The 20482-nt window shown below is 45.4% G+C and overlaps 2 protein-coding genes across 2 annotated transcripts in view; one reads left to right on the top strand and one right to left on the bottom strand.

The window, feature by feature from the left end:
• Positions 1–20482, bottom strand: part of TMEM200A (transmembrane protein 200A) — a 70405-nt gene that overhangs the window by 38211 nt on the left and 11712 nt on the right. The gene's annotated exons all lie outside the window — the stretch shown is intronic.
• LOC141462604 (elongin-A-like) lies at positions 12819–15780 on the top strand. Its single transcript, XM_074144565.1, has 6 exons — positions 12819–12934; positions 13315–13807; positions 14063–14177; positions 14527–14685; positions 14869–14980; positions 15726–15780. The coding sequence occupies exons 1-6, from the start codon at positions 12819–12821 to the stop codon at positions 15778–15780; spliced, it is 1050 nt and encodes a 349-aa protein (XP_074000666.1).

Here is a 20482-nt window from a genome sequence, read left to right as displayed (position 1 = left end):
TTACATTACAGGGAGAAGAAGGACAGTGAAAATTCTAGCTCACTTTGAATTCTCATTGTTCTTCTTAGGTCTCCCTGCTTCGCTTCGTCTTTTATTTCACGACTCACTCATCTGTCCCAAGACCTTAAGAGTTTCACTCAGCACTGTTTGGTAAAGATAAAGCAGAATCGTTAGTAGCTTTAAATCATAAGGAAGCTATACTGAATTAAAGTATGCTATAAGCGCACAGCAGTATAGCTTTTACAGAAATGGAAATAAATAAAATGTACTTTAGTGTATATGTACTAATATTCATTGAATGTGGAGATCTCAAATAAAAAATATAGATTAAATTATTACTTTCAGATAAAACCAGAAGCTTTACAGATAAAGCTAACATATATTACAAAATACTTAGTTTTACATCATAAATAGCACTTTTACAACAATCATTGGACAGTCTTTATTGTCCAGCCTTTGACTAGAGAAGTAGGGTCTTCTGCACAGTTTTAGGGGAAGATCTTTACGCAAGGTCCACCTCAGGCCACTTGCTAGTTTTGTAATGATTTGACATTAACTTAGATTTTGGGAAAGTGTATTAAGTCAAAGGATGTCTGATTGCAGAGCTTTGCAATTCAGTAACGGATAAACGAAGGACTAGAGTATACAACTGTCAACAGATTTAAATTATATGCATTAAACAAATTCTTAGTTTCAGGAAAACTACATAAAACTAGACCTCGAACGTGTATTTGTTAAATTAGTGTGAAAAATTTGACAAAAAAAGTCTCCATATTAAGGCTGCTTGATGTCCTCTCTGTAAAATCTCCTGCTATCAGCATCTCCACTTAAAATGCAATGATTGTTAAGGATCGCCACAGTTAGATATACTCCAGATGAAGAGCTTTTGCAGTTCAAGTCAAACTGAGCATAATGAAACCTCCCCTACTTCACTGAAAAAAAAAGCATCCAGAGTATGACTCGCCTTCCTTTCCCTGAGCATTATAATGAAGAAACAGTGATGAAAATCTGTCATTCTTTGGCAATTCTTGTCTTCTCCCTGCTGATGTTTTTCAAGATTATCTACCAAAGATACTGTGCTTCCTCGGTATTTTTCTCGTACCTCACTCTGCACTGACACCTTTGGTTTGCAAGAAAGATGAAACTTAGAACTAACTAGGAAGCTGTAGATTTAAATGATTTTCAAGTATTTTGCTAAAAAGATAATCAGAGCCTGCAATTTATAATGCTTTAACTGCACCGTTATGAGAATGAAACATGACGGCTTGACAGTATCTGGTCCAGCAGTTCCAGCTGATTCTGCCACGGACCACAAGAAATTATAAAATGACCATTTTCCAAAGCCTTTCCTGTCTGATTTTCTGTGATACATTATATTTTCTATCATTGAGAGGGAAAGGGTTTCCTTCTCCAAAGCCCATTTAAAATGCTGCCGAGTTAACCAGTTGCCTGTTTTTTTCTTTGTAAATTCTTGTTTGTAATTTTGCCAGAATTTAATAGTTTCGGGCTTTTATGGAATAGGGCAGTTCTCCATCTGATGTTTTTGTGAAAACTCCACCAAAAACTGGTTGCTTGACTTCTAAATGAGATTGGGGAATAACATACAGCAACGGTGATATTCATATTTTTTAACCAGTTATTTGAAAATCTGCAGCTCCTTACATACATATAAATTCTATGCAGACTGTTGGTATAATATAACTGGGACATCAGTTCTGTGATGGCAATTTTTGTTCAGACTCTGCAATAACATGAAAGAACAGGATACACACACACAAAAAAGAATAATGATCTGTTCTGCCCAAAACTGTAAAATATCATTTAAAGAAAAAAAGATCACAAAACCTTTCTCTGTGCAGTACAGATTTTGCAGACTAACACCTAAGTTCACCATTATTAACCAACCACCTAAATAAGAAAGGGGATAATTTTGAATGTTTCACATAACGCTCCATCAACCTTTCTCATGTAAATCATTTTTCTTCTAAAAAAACGGTATGTTCTAAAAAAAGAACTGTTCAATCTCTGTATGAGTTATGAAGCTGAACAATAACAAAGTTTTCTCCTGTTAAATTGTGAAAATCAGACTTTGGGTCCAGCTCTAAACTCTTAGCAAACACAAAGGCTTTGGTGAAGTTCCTGAGAGTTGTGGGTAGCAAATGAGAATTTAGAATTAACAAATCCTTGATGCTATTTAATTATGCATATGAAATTCTGGTCCCACTGATGGTCTCACCTTGCAAACACACAAGCAACATGGTAATTCTCCTTCAACAGACCATCAGCAGGTAAGAGCTACAAACTTTTTCAACTGGTTAATTATCTCATCAATACGCCAAAGCAATCTCTTCACAAACACCGTGGCTTGGACTTTTTACATTCTTTGTTAAAATAGCCAAAACATTATTTTGCTTATGAAAGTATGTATTTCTCCTTAAACTAAGTATTTATTTGAGATAGTATTTCCATGGCAGACTAGAGGGATTAAGTGTGTTTAAAAATAATACATTCGTAGTCATCCAGACCATGTTTCTGTTAGGGAAATCTGGCTTGTCTAACCTTCCTTCTCCCAACTCTATCACCGGCAACAGGCCAATACCTCACCAAAACCAAAACACAAATGTCATAATGCCCTTCTTCCAAAAATATGATCCGTTCTCATCAGTGCCTTGGACAGAATCTCCAAATCCCACACCTGAGGCTCACCAGGAGACAAAGCTAACCACAACCCAGCCACCAGAAGAAGCACATGCAGGAGGAAACGCAGTCTCTTACAGTGACATTTCTTCCTTTTGGGTGCCTTTTCAGGCACAGAGCTAACAAGGGTGCCAGCCAGCTCAAAAGGCAACCTCCCCAGGGAAGGAGAGCCTCCTCACTGACTGGCCTCCAAGGGCCATCCTCCCCTCCAGGGCAGACATCCCGTCTAGCCCCAGTAGCAGACAGGGTGTTACCTGCCTCCCCAGTTGGACTTCTCCCTGAAATTTCACAAAAATACAGGACCTTGTCATCCAAAATCTCTGGCACATGTTAGTGTGATGACAGAGTCAGTCATGCAATGGCCCCCACACTAGTAGCCAACTAGTTTTCCAAACAATACTGTTTTCTCACCAAGACAAGCAGTTAGCTATTGCCTTTTACTGGCAGGTGTCGGCTGATAGTCGGAAGTCAAGCCAGGATATGGAATTAATACAAAACCACACACGATGCTCCCTCTGTCCAGGATCTATCGAAAAGGTAGCCCTCATGGACTTCTTGCAATACCAGGTAACACTGGGCATGAAAAAAAAACAGTCATGTTCCACTAATGATGTTTTAAAACACAAAAGGATTGCCATTTCGGGCTACTGTTCTTTCAGTTCCCAGGAGAAGGAAGGCTCAGGCTTTCCTGATGAACTACTGAGCCAACAGAATGGACCTCATCTCCATAGTCAACAGGGTGTCTACAGACTCCTCCACAAATGGAATGGCTCCAACTATATATTTATCTGTCCAACTACGTGGCCCTGAAATGTGCAGACACATTCTTACATGCCTACAAAGCAAAACCACTTATTATAGAATCATAGAACTATACAATAATTTAGGCAGGAAGAGACCTCCACCACTATCTCCAAATTAGATCAGGTATGCAAATTCACATTTATTTTCCTATAAACTGCATAGGAAGACAAAAGAAAGACTGTTATTGCAACTTAGAAACAGTTCAGAAAATGCTGGAATGGTTCGGGTTGGAAGGGACCTTAAAGATCATCGAGTTCCAACCCCCCTGCCCTGGTCAGGGACACCTTCCACCAGACCAGGTTGCTCAAAGCCCCATCCAACCTGGCCTTGAACCCCTCCAGGGATGGGGCAGCCACAACTTCTCTGGGCAACCTGTTCCAGGGTCTCACAACCCTCATAGGAAAGAATTTCTTCCTAATATCTCATCTAAATCTCCCCTCTTTCAGTGTAAAACCATTACCCCTTGTCCTATGGCAGCACTCCCTGATGAAGAGTCCCTCCCCATCTCTCCGGGAGCCCCTTTAGGGACTGGAAGGGGCTCTAAGGTCTCCCCGGAGCCTTCTCTTCTGCAGGCTGAACAACCCCAGCTCTCTCAGCCTGTCCTCATAGGAGAGGTCCCATGGGGGCCATAATGATTGAAGTCTTTGTTCAAGCCATCAAGAATATTACCAAACTGCTTGTAGGCAGTAATGTACATTAAACTTCGCTCCTTACAACTCATAGCGTGACAACAGCTCCTGAACTCACAGGGTTTGTGTAAATTATCCAGTCCTACATGGAAACATCTGGACCAGCTCATCTGGAGCACACATGCAACAGCCATCCCGTGTCTGGTGCCCACATTAGCTCAGGCATCACCATAAGGTACTGAATTTTGTTGGGGAGGCTTTCCGATACCAACCCGACTTTTGCCACACACAAATAATGCACTAAAGGCATGGTGTGTCTGCAAAATTTTACTCCTCCTTAGACCTGTTTGTTCCATTCACTACACAGATCTTGTGCAATCTAAACTTTATCCAAGGAGCTGCGTGCTAGAGAATCACATCCAATCTCTACAACATCTATTTATCAATACAGCTGGGGAGAGTTGCCTAAAATAAACATCTAGGCCATTATGTCTGTCTAAATAATGAGCTTACATTATACATTTCAAAGTAATAGCTTTGATGGAATTTAAATCCCTCTAGAGAAAAGCACTATTTGGCCACAAACATATGACTGTTCCACCAAAAAAATATATATAAGCGTGGATATTTTAGGCCAGAAAAGATTGTTGTCGTCTGCATGCTGCATAAATAACCAAGGAAATTCACCTCTGGTTTCTGTATCAAACCCGTAACTCCTCCTTAGATATTTCAGAAAGATGGTCTTGATTCTAAGAGAGACAGCTCAGTTCTTAGAAGATACTTTAAGAATTAATTCATCTCACTGTTAGAAATATTTCCAACTTCATTTGTTATTTTATTTTCAGTTTCAATATTTTACTTTCCGATACATTTTGGTGCATTAAGATGCTTTCTACCGTTAATGATTCTTCTCAGGCACCAACATTCACAGAGCTCTTTTCACTCAGGGCACATAACACTGATTTGACTTTGCATAGCACCTTTCGTTCAAATATCTCAAAAATTCCTCATGACTATTTATGAATGTTTGTTAAGCCTCCTATAGAAATATCCCCAATTTGCAGACTGGCAAACTGCAAGAAAAGACACTCAAGATCATATTCTCCAAAGGGATGAAAATACCATGGGAACAAGGTGTTTCTGGGAAGGTGGGGTCAGGAAAGCTCTCCAAAATCACAGACTACCTCTGGCAAAGCCGAGAACAAAACTCTCACCGTCAGATTCCTGTGCCTGTGCTTCTACAGCAAGACCATTACGATTGGAATACACTACTTCCAGATGCTGTTGTAGAAAGTTTAGGTGTAAAACTCTGCATTTAAAACAACTCAGAAATGTAATTTAATACTGCTGTTTTATTATTTACTGCAAATTTAATACTGATGTTTCAATTACAGTAATGGTACAGACTGTCCAGCACAGGGATGCAACAATTTTCACACTGCTTAAGCAACTGGCTGTTCTTATCCCATTTCATATAACGAGACATTTTAAACCTAACGAATCACCAACACCAATATTCGCAGCAAGCCCAAATTCTCCTTGGCAGCCGCTGAAGCTCTGACCTACAGCTGAGACAATGAAAACCTCAGCTCGGCATTTAGCCCCCAGCAAGTCGGTGTCAATGGGAATGTGCACGCCCAGTCCCTTCTCTTCACATCTGAACCTGGGAGGAAAGGGTTGGTTTTTATCCTGGATCAATGAACACTACCAAGCAGATGAAAGAACTTAATAGGTTTTCTCCAAAATGCAGCTAATAGCTATCAAGAGTGTACTCTGAGCAGATACTTATTAGGCGCAGCTCTCTTACTCTCCCAGCCTTATGTCATCCGAAGCAGCAGGTCAGATCATAGTAAAAGGCAGAAAATTAGTGTTTCCCTTCCCAGCAGATGGGACTGCAGAACCAGACGAAAAAGTAAATTCTCAGCACATTTATATAACCTTTCCTGCAACTCCAGTCTTATTGCTCAAGCACACCGGGACGCAAAGGTTACTGAGATTTTACTACTATTTTTTGAAGCGAGGGATATGGCTTTCATGAATGGCCAGCTTTTTGCAGAACGAACACCTGACCTCCTGAGAGTTACTGGCCTCAGAAAGTCTTTTGTATCTATGTTAAGGCATTTCTAAAAGTTCTCTAAAAAGTGTTTATCCTGGACTGGAAGAGACATCTCACCCATTATGTTTCCATTAAGAGTTTGAATATCACTAATAAGAAAATGGAACATCTACTCCATATCTTGATTAACTTAATTAACCTGGCATATGCTTTCGTAATATTCTATTGTACTCAAAGAAATTAGATGGAAAAAATCTCTTCTACTTCCAAAGTTGATTCTACTCAGGCACGTTAGATACATAATTTAGAAATGTAGAAGGCAGACATTGTAAAATCCAGCTGATAGAAGCATATGTTTAGGGACATTAAAACAACAACAAAAATACCATCTAAACATGGTTTAGATAAACTAGAAAGTCGTCTTTGCAGAAAGCACATTCTGGAAGGCTTTGGGGGTTTCCAGGATGGCAGCTTATTAGCTGAAACTGATTGTCATGGCTTTGAACTGAAACCCTTCTAGCTCCTGAGAGCTGTTTTGGCTTCCTTGTGTAACAAAGGCATGATTCACAGAAAACATCTTTGACGTTTTTGGGCAATGTAAGAAGCGGCACTGGGTCCGTGCCTTGCTAACACACTGAATTAAATCCTGACCTTGTTGAAATAAACAGGAATTCTGCCTTTCATTTCACCTGGTCAGGATCTCAGCACACTACCAGAGCAACAGTAAGAAAACAAGAATAATTCAATCATTTTTGCATTGCTCCTGAGATCACCACAGAAAAAGACCATTTTTGACTTGCATCATCCATTTCTCAGTCGGTAATATCTAGCCCTCCAAGAGTTTTGTGACGTATACTAAAACTTGCATTAAAATCAAGTATTTATATTGATGTAAAATGTGAGTAACAACAGCAGAGAATCCAAATTCTTATGTCTTTGCTGACCTGTGCGATTCATACAACTCTAAAAATTAACCTTGCAGGAGTCACTCGGTGGTCCAGTTTGCAGTTCCTGGCTGGGCGCACCCTAGATATAAGCAAATCTAAATACTGTTTGCTTCCCGAAGCATTTGCTGCTCTGATGTAGGAAAAAAGGCAAAAGGGGAAAAGTGAAGCAAAGGAGGAGAGGATGGATCTCCTACGATATAAATAAAGAGAGGAGAGAGCATTGCAGGTACACAAAAACCTGAAAGATTTAAAGGACTAGTTCAGTGAGGAACAGCTTTTATCAAACCTTTCACATAACATCCTGTCCATGAGATTCTTACACGTTGTACCACGCTCTGGTACCTTGTCTGGGTCTATACAACACGGGTGGCTTAAGCATTAAGGTCCTTCTACTGCTGTTCTTTGAAGCACACAACAAAACTAGGGCCTACAACTCTCCATATGAGGCAAATAGACGACCTGATTACTTTTTATTTTTACAAAAAGAGGGGAAATAGTTCCATGAACTCCCCACTCTCCTCCCAAGATTTTTTACATATGCATATATATATTTGCTTGAGAAAAACAGAAATTACTGTCAGATCAGCCAGAAGAGCCATAGTAGAGTCAGATAAACATTCCAATAATGCAATACTAGCTTGGCTACACAGACATGCTTGTTCATGAACTATCCAGGCAGAATGGAGAGAGTTGCTGCGCTATAAATACGCAGAGTCTGTCTCAGTAAAAACAAACAAAAGCCATACTGAGAATGAGCAATAAAAAAGTTTGACAATAAAGTATCCTGAAAACTAAACCACAAGCCAAATACAAAATGATTAACACAAGCCATTCATCAGCTTCAATTTTATCATTCTCCCAAAGCCATGACATGAAGTCGTATAATCTTTTGGGTTTTGATGGAATCCAGGACGGTTTCTCTGGCTGTTTTTCAGATCTCTGCTGTGGCTCATATTTTCTGTTTTTACAATTTGATCGCTATGACAGATAGTTCTTCCAAAAAAATCTCTGTAAAGCAAGTTCTACTCAGCAACAGTCATCCTCCAGCTTTTGCACACAATGAGCTTGTTTAATCGCAGCCACGTGGTTTTACATGTCATGTATGCGAAAGTGATTTTAAATGCTTTTCAAACCATTTCCATTGTTTTGACCAAATCTCAATTTATTTTTTTTTCAGGAAAACCTCACTGCATCTAAACCAGTGAGAAATATATAAAGTAGGATTTGTAGACATTTTCTGTCACGTTCATCTCGTTGATGTTTCCATCAGAGAAGATCATTTCCTATCAAGGTGGGATTTTAGGCACAGGAATTGTAGAAACCTGCCCAGCACCTTAACTTCGAGGTCCATGTGGATTACATACTCAAAATCTCAGCTTCTGAAAACAAAATGCTTCAAGATCTTGAAGAAAAATCTTGAAAACCTGAACTTAGTGCTCATCTCAACAACCTTCGCAGACAACTCTGTCTACCTTCCGTCTTGCAAACCAGCACGTGGGGCTGGAGCTTGGCTGGAACGTACCCCCAGGACACACCACCCACAGCACATCACCGTGTACGCCACAGTCTAAAACGCAGAAGTATGGTCAAAAGGCAGACAAAAAGCAGTACAAATATGCATCTGACCATTCCAAGTGCAATCTTTCAGTGCAATGCAGTTGTTGCTAGGGATGCTTTTAAGTTGAGTGTTTGCAAGCTCAAAAGCCACAAATTTCTGGGGAATAGTAGGCACAAAAGCAGATCAGGCCCCTTTTCTAGTGCCTTTTTACTACTGTATGGCAAAGTCTCTGCTGCCACTGCTGAGTGTTATCCCTACCGCGATTTTTCTCTTCTAAATTGCTAACTACGACAAATGCCAACACCTGGTCTCATCCTTGTGGATCTTCTGAAAGACAAGAAGGAAACAGTGCTATGATATTAATGCCACATGTACCTCTAATCATGACTGAGATGCACTTCTCATATTCCAGTTATTCAGGTAAGAATCTTCCTACTATTTGTCTAAGACATTATTTGCAAAAATACAGTCTTGCCCCTATAGAATAATCAATGTCTGTGGTTGCTGCTATACTACTGACCTATCTTCCTCTCTATCTATATTCTGCCTCCACAATATCATTATAATCCCAGTCCTGCAGCTGTCAAGGAGTGACCTGTGCTTGCCTACAATTTTTTTATGGAAGTGTAATAAACTGTGCCAGTTTCTGTGAGTTTTCTGTAGAGCACAGAGCTACTGAATGTGTTCAACTGAGTCAAATGCAGGCAGTTTGGCAGAACACAAGAGGATTATTAATATAAAGCACCAGAAGAATCCACACAATAAACATTCCCCAGACCTCCAAGCACCAGGTCTAACCTAAGAAGCCCCAAGTCCCTGAGTACTGGAAGAGTTACAGCTCTTGGGAATATGGGTATTCCCAGACACAGCCTCACTGTTGAAGGACAACATCCTCAACTAATTCCAGAGCAAATGACTCATCAGAAAAATCTTCCAATCCAAATTTCCATAACATCAGCACCCTCTCCAAGGGCCATCTCTGTTCCAGACTAGTTTATCCAGCCTCTCTCTCTCCCCATCTGAATTCATAGCTTGCTCTACTGGAAATTCCTTCTTTTCTTTTTTCTTTTTCCTCCCCATTTTCCCCAGGTGATGCTTCTTCAATTGTAAAGTGAGAATAGCCAGATTAGGGAAGAAAGCTTGGAACTGAATTCTGAAGACCATCTCTTCTGCCACAAGGTTTAACAAAAGCATATTTAACCTGCGGGTGATGGCGATATTGGCTTCTCAAGGAGTTCTAAGCAATGTCTTAGGCCTATTTCCAAAGCACTCAATATTCTGGGCTGAAAATTACCTGGAAACCATGGATGACAAGCCTTATTCAGAATGAAACTGTGTCAAGTAACAATTAGAATATTCTGTGCAGGAGACAAAGAGCTTTCCCTGAGACCGGGTCTAAACTCTGGAAGGAAGGACTGCAGAAACTAAGGGTCACACAGACCACTTTCTGCTCCAGCTTCTCCCTTTGGACTTTGCCTTCCCTAACACAGGGTAAACACCCAATAACATGCACACTGACAAAAAAAGGTCATAAAAGCAAAGATTAAGTTTTCTCAAAATTCTTTGGAAAAAGTAGGAAAAACAATGAAATTCACATGGTATGAGGTCATGTCACAAAACACAATAATAATGCGTTTGTAAGCTATGAAGGCAGCACAAGAATACATTGGTAAAATTAACTAGAAAAGATAAACTTAAAGCTGTACTAGTTCACTTGGGCCCAGCCTCTCATCCTCTAATTCAGACTTTGTGATAATCTTACCTCTTTTGCAGGAATTAGATCATGTATGCAATGCCATCTAGTCATAATCTCCAAATTCCACAGCAAAAAAAAATAAAAATCTAACAATGAAAAAACTCACAACATGAAGAACTAAAATAAAATAAAGAACTAAAATAAAAAAGAACCCCAGTCTCAGCTATATTTTCCATGACCTTTTCAACTCTACAGCCAATAGGACAACGAAAAATTACAAACTGGAGTTTTGCAAAACACAACCTTGATTGTCCTTAACAAGTAAATGCTTCTGTGTGTAATTTCATTGCTACGCGTAATGTTTGCGAGCTTGGATTGGAAAACAGAGAGTTTTCTAATATAATATAGGCTATTGAACCATGTTCTGGCAACGTATGTAGGACCTTGAAGGCATTCCACCACGGGCACCAGTTAATGAGGCCGTGTGTTAGGAGAATAAAATTGGATTAGAAAGAGAATAGCAATAAATTCAGAATAGGCGTCTGCAAAGTAATTTGAAAAGAAATTTCTTCCTGGCAAAGAGCAAAGCAAACACTTTGTAGGGGTCACAAGAAGGGTTTGGGGAAGGCACCTTGGCACTGAATTAATGCAAAGTGATTCTACTGCTCTGAAGTCTATAAACTGAATTAATAGTCGATCCATTACTGCCCAAGAAGGGTCTGTTAGGCCTCTGGATATTATGAATATTTCGTAGCCATTTTTGCACCAGGCTATTATTACCAGGCAAATAATTGTGACTATGGAACCACCTAGAGATTTATTTTGTGTGCAAGTTCACGCTTGTTTGGTAAATCTCTTTTAATCCATTTGGGAGTAGAGTGTCCCTCTATGTTCCACTGATTCCACATATTTTGTGTATCCAAACATAATGGCCCAAATTCCAGTTTCCATAACGCCAAAGTTATTACTGTGATAGCAAAGTGACATCAGATTTCTCTTAATGTAATCACAGCAGACAATGGCCTCCAAATACAATTTTAATATCTTACTTCTATTTCAAATCCATGTATACTAGGATCATTGTAGTAAAATTGTTTGGGCTGAGATGGAAAAACATTTAGACTAACAACACTTCACCTCACTTGGAAGTACTTCAAAATGCAGTTTCTATCTTCATAAGCAAACAATGCTCCATAGCTCCCTTTCATTTCATACGTCTGCTTGGACTAATTTGCTTACAGTATATCTTCTGTAACAAGTGTTTAACATCACTTTTGTAGAGCATCGCACTTTGATATAGAACAAAGACAAATCATTTAAAACACATCTGCGGGATATGAGAATTAACCTCTTCATTTTCCATACTCAAAAAGATGGGAATGCTTTAAAAAAGAAAAACCACCATATCGTTTGGTCTTAGTATTCAGATTGGATATTAGGAAAAATTTTTACACTGAAAGGGTTATGAAGCCTTGGAATGGGCTGTCCAGGGAAGTGGCTGAGGCACCATCCCTGGACTTATTTAAAAGACAGGTTGACATATCGCTTAGGGACATGGTTCAGTGATGGTTTTTATCAGAGTTAGGCTGATGGTTGGACAAGACGATCTTAAAGGTCCCTTCCAACCCAGACAATTCTGTGATTCCACGACTGAAGCAAGAAACAGGGTCAAGGGCTGCCCTTGCCAGGGGGCTGCTTGAGCCGCAGTGCGGGCAAAGTCACAGCGGCTCTGGAAACTGAGAGGGTGTTGGCTTTTTTAGCTCAATTGACCGCTTCTCTTTTTTTCCCCTTTTTCTTTCCCCGTCCGTTGAGGTAGGTGGTGGAGCACGTTACCTGCCCCAGACCCAAGCAATCCCGAGGGACACTCTGCGTTACGTGAGCCCACTCTTGCGGGGACAGAGGGTCGCAGCCCCATCTCACAGACACCATTGTGATGTGGTTCTAGAGATAAAAGGCAGCGGGAAGGAGCGTGTCAGTGTGAAGCCTCGGAGGAGACTCTGTCGTCCTCAGCTCTTGCGGAAGCTTCACACTGACCGAGATCGGAGAGTCAGAGCCATTCCTGAACCTAGTGGAATCGGCAACAGATTAGGAACTAATAATCCTGAAGATTATTAGTGACTTCCTCTGTCTTCAAACTCACCCGCGGTCATGGTAAATACTAACTTGGGTTATTGATACAAAGAACTAATGTTTGTCTAAGGCAGAGTTAAGTCATCTTGGATTTACAGAGCTGTAGTAAACCCTACAATGGCCACCAAAACCAGAATTTATTCCCTGGGGTATCTCTGCCCTTAGATCAAGGGGGTTTTGTTCTACCTGGCGGGGACAGGCAGCGGTTTAACTTCATCCACCCTGGGGGATGTTGGGCAGAGCTGAGGATGCCGCGTGTCTTGCTAAGATGAACTGATGTCTGGGCTCTCTCCTGAAGGAGATGGCTGTTGGCAAGACTGTGACCGGTTCATGGAAACGGGAGGCCCTCACAGACTTTGAGGCCAATCTCCTGGCTGCGTGGCAGAACCTGGAGCGGGTGTACCAAGAGGCACAGAGGTGCGTGAACCTGCTTGGGGATCTTCATGGAGAAGCTTTGTTCTGTTTTTGCCGGGGGGGCGATAAACTTCTCTGACGGAGGTAATAAAAGCAAAGGCTCTGGGAAGGCTTGTGAGACAAGTGTGCTAACTCCGGATGGCGTTTGTGCCTTGGTTTGGCACAAATTCCTGCCTCTGCTGGCCACAGAGGCTTGGGCTGCTGGTGGCCGCAGTTTGGGGGGAACGTAGGGACCAACTGTCAAGAATTTGCAGTTTGATGAAGCAATGAACAGCTTTACAAGGCCTTTAAAGGCCAGCCAAGAGCCTTTAATAAAGCAAGAGATGCAATCGCCTTCCTGCCCGGGTTTTAATCTAACGATTTGGGGGGCTTTATCCCTTCAGATTGATCAAACGCGCTGCGAAGGAAAGATGTCGGGACTCTGAACGACGCAAAAGGGAAAAGGCCAAGCTGAGCCTGGAGACCTCTGTGGGAGAGCAGAAGAGAGGGACACCTGAGACTGGCTCTTCCAAGAGCATTAAAGAGAAGGGGATTTCTGGGAGCTCAAAATCAGCAGAGAGGAAGCGCAAATTCTCGGATGTGGACACAAAGTCGGCAGGCTTTTCCTCCATTTTTGAGGAGGAGGAAGGGGAGGAGGTATTTGAACCACCCACAATGTCTTTTGAGGAATACCTCACCTACGACCAGCCCCAGAAGAAGAAGAAGGCAGTCAAACCCTCTCTCTCAGCTGGGGAGGAAGACCAATGGCACAGCCCCTGTCTGCTGTGCCACCCCAGCCTCAACAGCTCCTGTGCCAGTCACCAAAGCCCCAGCCAAAAGCGCACAAAGGAGAAAAGGGCAGCGCAGGAGCCACCAGAGGCTCCTCAACCAAAGAGGGTAAGGTTTTGAAGGGTCTGCAAGTCGGGTGGCATCTGCTGCTCTCCGTCCTCTGCCCTCTGGGCCTTCTTACTGTTCCCCCTGGACGTCCTGGCTGTGTAAATCCTTGACTGCTGAATCTTTTTGCTCAACTCCTGAAACACTGGGCTCTTCTAAAAGTGTTTGTATAATCTTAGCAGCCTTTTACGATGCTGAAAAAGAGCCTCCTATCCATGTCATGGGTATGTGACGTGCATGCACATCGTCTCCTTCCAGATACTTTTAGATGCCGACATAAAGCTCCCAGACATCCCTCTGCCACCCATCCAGGCCAGCTGCAGCCCCCTTCCCGCTGTTGAGGCCATTACCTGCTCCCACAAGAAAAGCAGAGGTATGTCGGGCTGGCAAATCGGTCTCAAATGGGCTGCAGCCACTCTTTGTGGGAGGCAGTGCATGGTGGCTGGGTTCCAATCTTTCTGTTGGGGGCCGGTGTCCCGACTCTTGGTGCCCAGAGACCGGGTTTCAGCCAGGCGGTACCTTCTCTCCCACGTGCTCTCGCAGAAATGAGGAGGCTCAGGCTTTGGCCTTGCCCTTCCTAAACCTGGCTGGGGGTCTCTTAGAGAAGCCTTGGCCCTTGAGGTTGCTTCTGGGGGACTCTCCTTTGTGTCTCCTGTGCCATTCCTCAGGCTGGGCTCCTCTTTGCTCGGTTCCCTTCTTACACCAAGTCGTCCACTTTACAGCAGTGGCCTCACCAGTTGAAGAGACCGAAGGGGGTTTCACAGGCCGCCGGCTCAATTCAAAGACGCCGGTGTTTTCAGGCTCTAAACCTGCCCAAAGAGTCCCACAGACGATGGCGCCTTCTCAGCAAAGCGTCACAAACCTCAACAAAAACGTTGACGGTAAGTACCTTTCCTCAAGCACTGGAAACGGTGGTAAATGGAGCCCTGCGCAGGCACCGGTGCCCTTGGAGAGACTGGTGCCTGATCACCCACCAGAGCTATGGCACCCACCGTTCCTTTCTCCTTCCCCTCCTCTTGTGCAGCGCCTGCATCTAAGCAATGTTTCCCTTTGGCCTCCTACAGGTCGAGTGGCCAAAATCGTGTTTCTGGACTCTCCGCCAAAGGCCCCTCGGGACATAGGAAGGAGACCAGAGACATCTGGGACTGGAGGAGCTCTTCTGCCAGAGAAGACCATGTGAGTGTTTCTCAAGGAGTGCTTGCTCTTCAGGGCCTCTTCTCCTCTGGACTCCCCGCAGCATCCCCCTGAAGCTCCATGTCCTGACAGCAAGGGATACTGTGTCCCCAGGAGGTCCTTTCCCAGGGAAACCTCTAACTGTAATGGCCTCTGTCTCCCTGGGAAGCCTGGACACCTGGTCCCTCCTGCTTCCATGTGGTCTCAGCCATGCTGATGTTAACAAATGTGCCTTCTACCTGAAGAATTGCATCAAACCACAGCAAATCCTTTCCTGAAATGTCTGTCCCCTCTCCCTTTCAGAATAAAACCAGTCCTGTGCTCATCTACTGAAAGCCACCCTCAAGTGAGCGAGGAGAAGTGCTGTGGTGGGCCCAGCACCAGCAGGGGCCGTCCTGTCCCATCTTTGGGCAGGACCATATTCTCCTCCTGGTTCCCCGAGCCCAAGAAACCACCAGTGAAGAGTAAGTACAAACCCCAGAACGTCCCTGCGTCGCCCTGAGCCTCCTCCTTCACAAACACACGAATCTGCTGCTTCTCCCGGCTCTGCAGGAGGAGGGATGTTGGTGGCCTCCCTCCTCTCCCGAAGGAGAGGCTAAAGGCTGTTCCAACGCGTACGCCTGCCTTACGTCTGCTCTGCCTGGGCTGCAGCTTGGAACTGCTCTCTGCTCCCCTCCTCTGTGCCTGCTGCTTTCATGCGAGGGGGGTGGCGTTGATTTGTGTTTTCTTTTTTCTTTCTCTCTTGCAGAAACTGCGCCCTTGATGGCCAAGTCTATTCAAGACTTCAAAAAGAAGTTTTGTAGGAGATAAGTTTGTAGTGAAGACCTGGGACTTTCTCTCCCACGGAATGTGAAGCCTTGGCACCGGTGGAGAGTGGAAGATCCCGGGACTATTTATTAGTTTTACTCTCTTAATAAATTATAAAGCCTTTTTCATTCATATTTTCTTCATCATCAGTCTCGCCCTCATTCAAGGCACATCCCCCCTAACAGCAGTGCTGGGGGCAGTACCCACACCCGAAGTGCGGCTCCAGGATCAATTAAGGGGCAGTTGAGCAGCGCCCAAGATTGGTCTCGGGCCTCAGCCCGACCCTTTGCTCAAGGCTCCTCTGGGGCCTCAACACGACGCCAGACTCCCCTTCCCTCCCCTCTGCCCCTGCCCCAAGGACAGAGGGGAAATAAAGGGTGGCACCACGCTCAGCACAAGAGAACACATTGTCACCTAATTCAAAAGACAGCACAATTAAATACAGCAAAACTGCAAGAGCAAGGAGCCCTTATTTGACAGCACAACACACACTGAAATGCTGCACGGGAACATGAAAGCACCTGGCACTGGAGCAAACTTACAGCACAGCAGAGTCTGAGGACACTTCTCCAAGACCTTCCAAAGGCGGCAAGAACAGACCAAACAAACACCAGAGAGGTGTTCAGAACGGTTGGAAAGAAAGACAAGGAGGGAAAGAAGGACAAGGAGGAAAAGAAAGAAAGCACCCCCAGAAAGCAGCAGCCTACAGGGGGTTTGTGGAGCCCTCCCGGGAGGGCTCTTCCCAGAAAGGTTGTCCCGCTCAGGGTGCACCCACAGCTCCACAGGGCTGAGCTTTGGCCACCGCAGGACCAGCAGCCGCTTCTCCAGAGCCACCGCCACCACCAGCCTCCGCTACGGGCACCAGCCAAGGCCTAGGGCAGCCAATATGGCCTCCACCAGGAGAAGCTCTCCCCTTTCCTTCCTTTCTCCACCACCTCTGGGCAAGTTCCCTTTGGAGTGCAGACCACCAAGGTTTTTCTATATAGGCCTGAGAGGAGAGTGGACACAGGTAGGAGAGGTGAGAAAGACACTTTTCTTGCTTTGTCCTTTTGAAACATTTATCAGGAATGGGAAAGAATAAGATTTGCCCTGAGTCGTGTACAACTCCATACTGCGTTGCTGAAAGGGGTCAAGTATTAATATTGTCTGGGCTTGAAAACCGGGCTGCTGGAACAGGACTGCATGAGTAGAACTTTGGACGCCGCTCCAACGGTTTGGAAATGGTCTCCAGCAGAGAGGACACAAAACTCCCTGTAGGACTGGAGTATCGACCTGCTGGAGGGTAGAAAGGCTCTGCAGAGGGATCTGGACACGCTGGATGGATGGACCGAGGCCAATGGGATGAGGTTCAACAAGGCCAACTGCTGAGTCCTGCCCTTGGGTCACACCAACCCCACGCAGTGCTACAGCCTTGGGGCAGAGTGGCTGGAGCTGCCCGGCAGAAAAGGACCTGGGGGTGTTGGTCGACTGTCGGCTGAACATGAGCCAGCGGTGTGCCCAGGTGGCCAAGAAGGCCAACACCATCCTGGCCTGTATCAGGAACAGCGTGGTGAATAGGACTCGGGAGGTGATCGTCCCCCTGTACTGGGCACTGGTGAGGCCCCACCTCGAGTGCTGTGTCCAGTTTTGGGCCCCTCACCACAAAAAAGACATTGAGGGGCTGGAGCACATCCAGAGAAGGGCAACGGAGATGGTGAGGGGTCTGGAGCACAAGTCTCGTGAGGAGCGGCTGAGGGAGCTGGGGGTGTTCAGCCTGGAGAAAAGGAGGCTGAGGGGAGACCTTCTCGCTCTCTACAACTCCCTGAAAGGAGGGTGTAGCCAGGGGGGGTCAGTCTCTTCTCCTAAGGAACAGGCGATGGGACAAGAGGAAATGGCCTCAAGTTGCACCAGGGGAGGTTCAGATTGGATATTAGGAAAAAGTTTTACACTGAAAGGGTTATGAAGCCTTGGAATGGGCTGTCCAGGGCAGTGGCTGAGGCACCATCCCTGGACTTATTTAAAAGACAGGTTGACATAGCGCTTAGGGACATGGTTCAGTGATGGTTTTTATCAGAGTTAGGTTGATGGTTGGACAAGACGATCTCAAAGGTCCCTTCCAACCCAGACAATTCTGTGATTCCACGACTGAAGCAAGAAACAGGGTCAAGGGCTGCCCTTGCCAGGGGGCTGCTTGAGCCGCAGTGCGGGCAAAGTCACAGCGGTTCTGGAAACTGAGAGGGTGTTGGCTTTTTTAGCGCAATTGACCGCTTCTCTTTTTTTCCCCTTTTTCTTTCCCCGTCCGTTGAGGTAGGTGGTGGAGCACGTTACCTGCCCCAGACCCAAGCAATCCCGAGGGACACTCTGCGTTACGTGAGCCCACTCTTGCGGGGACAGAGGGTCGCAGCCCCATCTCACAGACACCATTGTGATGTGGTTCTAGAGATAAAAGGCAGTGGGAAGGAGCGTGTCAGTGTGAAGCCTCGGAGGAGACTCTGTCATCCTCAGCTCTTGCAGAAGCTTCACACTGACTGAGATCAGAGAGTCAGAGCCATTCCTGAACCTAGCGGAATCGGCAACAGATTAGGAACTAATAATCCTGAAGATTATTAGTGACTTCCTCTGTCTTCAAACTCACCCGCGGTCATGGTAAATACTAACTTGGGTTATTGATACAAAGAACTAATGTTTGTCTAAGGCAGAGTTAAGTCATCCTGGATTTACAGAGCTGTAGTAAACCCTACAATGGCCACCAAAACCAGAATTTATTCCCTGGGGTATCTCTGCCCTTAGATCAAGGGGCTTTTGTTCTACCTGGCGGGGACAGGCAGCGGTTTAACTTCATCCACCCTGGGGGAAGTTGGGCAGAGCTGAGGATGCCGCGTGTCTTGCTAAGATGAACTGATGTCTGGGCTCTCTCCTGAAGGAGATGGCTGTTGTCAAGACTGTGACCGGTTCATGGAAACGGGAGGCCCTCACAGACTTTGAGGCCAATCTCCTGGCTGAGTGGCGGAAGAAGGAGCGGCAGTGCCGAGAGGCACAGAGGTGCGTGAACCTGCTTGGGGATCTTCATGGAGAAGCTTTGTTCTGTTTTTGCCGGGGGGGCGATAAACTTCTCTGACGGAGGTAATAAAAGCAAAGGCTCTGGGAAGGCTTGTGAGACAAGTGTGCTAACTCCGGATGGCGTTTGTGCCTTGGTTTGGCACAAATTCCTGCCTCTGCTGGCCACAGAGGCTTGGGCTGCTGGTGGCCGCAGTTTGGGGGGAACGTAGGGACCAACTGTCAAGAATTTGCAGTTTGATGAAGCAATGAACAGCTTTACAAGGCCTTTAAAGGCCAGCCAAGAGCCTTTAATAAAGCAAGAGATGCAATCGCCTTCCTGCCCGGGTTTTAATCTAACGATTTGGAGGGGTTTATCCCTTCAGATTGATCAAACGCGCTGCGAAGGAAAGACGTCGGGACTCTGAACGACGCAAAAGGGAAAAGGCCAAGCTGAGCCTGGAGACCTCTGCGGGAGAGCAGAAGAGAGGGACACCTGAGACTGGCTCTTCCAAGAGCATTAAAGAGAAGGGGATTTCTGGGAGCTCAAAATCAGCAGAGAGGAAGCGCAAATTCTCGGATGTGGACACAAAGTCGGCGGGCTTTTCCTCCATTTTTGAGGAGGAGGAAGGGGAGGAGGTATTTGAACCACCCACGATGTCCTTTGAGGAATACCTCACCTACGACCAGCCCCAGAAAAAGAAAAAGAAGAAAGCGGTCAAACCCTCTCTGTCGGCTGGGGAGGAAGACCAATGGCACAGCCCCTGTCTGCTGTGCCACCCCAGCCTCAACAGCTCCTGCGCAAGCCACCAAAGCCCCAGCCAAAAGCGCACAAAGGAGAAAAGGGCAGCGCAGGAGCCACCAGAGGCTCCTCAACCAAAGAGGGTAAGGTTTTGAAGGGTCTGCAAGTCGGGTGGCATCTGCTCCTCTCCGTCCTCTGCCCTCTGGGCCTTCTTACTGTTCCCCCTGGACGTCCTGGCTGTGTAAATCCTTGACTGCTGAATCTTTTTGCTCAACTCCTGAAACACTGGGCTCTTCTAAAAGTGTTTGTATAATCTTAGCAGCCTTTTACGATGCTGAAAAAGAGCCTCCTATCCATGTCATGGGTATGTGACGTGCATGCACATCGTCTCCTTCCAGATACTTTTAGATGCCGACATAAAGCTCCCAGACATCCCTCTGCCACCCATCCAGGCCAGCTGCAGCCCCCTTCCCGCTGTTGAGGCCATTACCTGCTCCCACAAGAAAAGCAGAGGTATGTCGGGCTGGCAAATCGGTCTCAAATGGGCTGCAGCCACTCTTTGTGGGAGGCAGTGCATGGTGGCTGGGTTCCAATCTTTCTGTTGGGGGCCGGTGTCCCGACTCTTGGTGCCCAGAGACCGGGTTTCAGCCAGGCGGTGCCTTCTCTCCCACGTGCTCTCGCAGAAATGAGGACGCTCAGGCTTTGGCCTTGCCCTTCCTAAACCTGGCTGGGGGTCTCTTAGAGAAGCCTTGGCCCTTGAGGTTGCTTCTGGGGGACTCTCCTTTGTGTCTCCTGTGCCATTCCTCAGGCTGGGCTCCTCTTTGCTCGGTTCCCTTCTTACACCAAGTCGTCCACTTTACAGCAGTGGCCTCGCCAGTTGAAGAGACCGAAGGGGGTTTCACAGGCCGCCGGCTCAATTCAAAGACGCCGGTGTTTTCAGG

This window comes from Numenius arquata, chromosome 2, assembly GCF_964106895.1.
Source record: "Numenius arquata chromosome 2, bNumArq3.hap1.1, whole genome shotgun sequence".
NCBI classification, from domain to species: Eukaryota; Metazoa; Chordata; class Aves; order Charadriiformes; family Scolopacidae; genus Numenius; species Numenius arquata.
The sequence above is the reverse complement of the archived record's forward strand: the minus strand, read 5'-3'. Positions and strand labels throughout refer to the sequence as shown.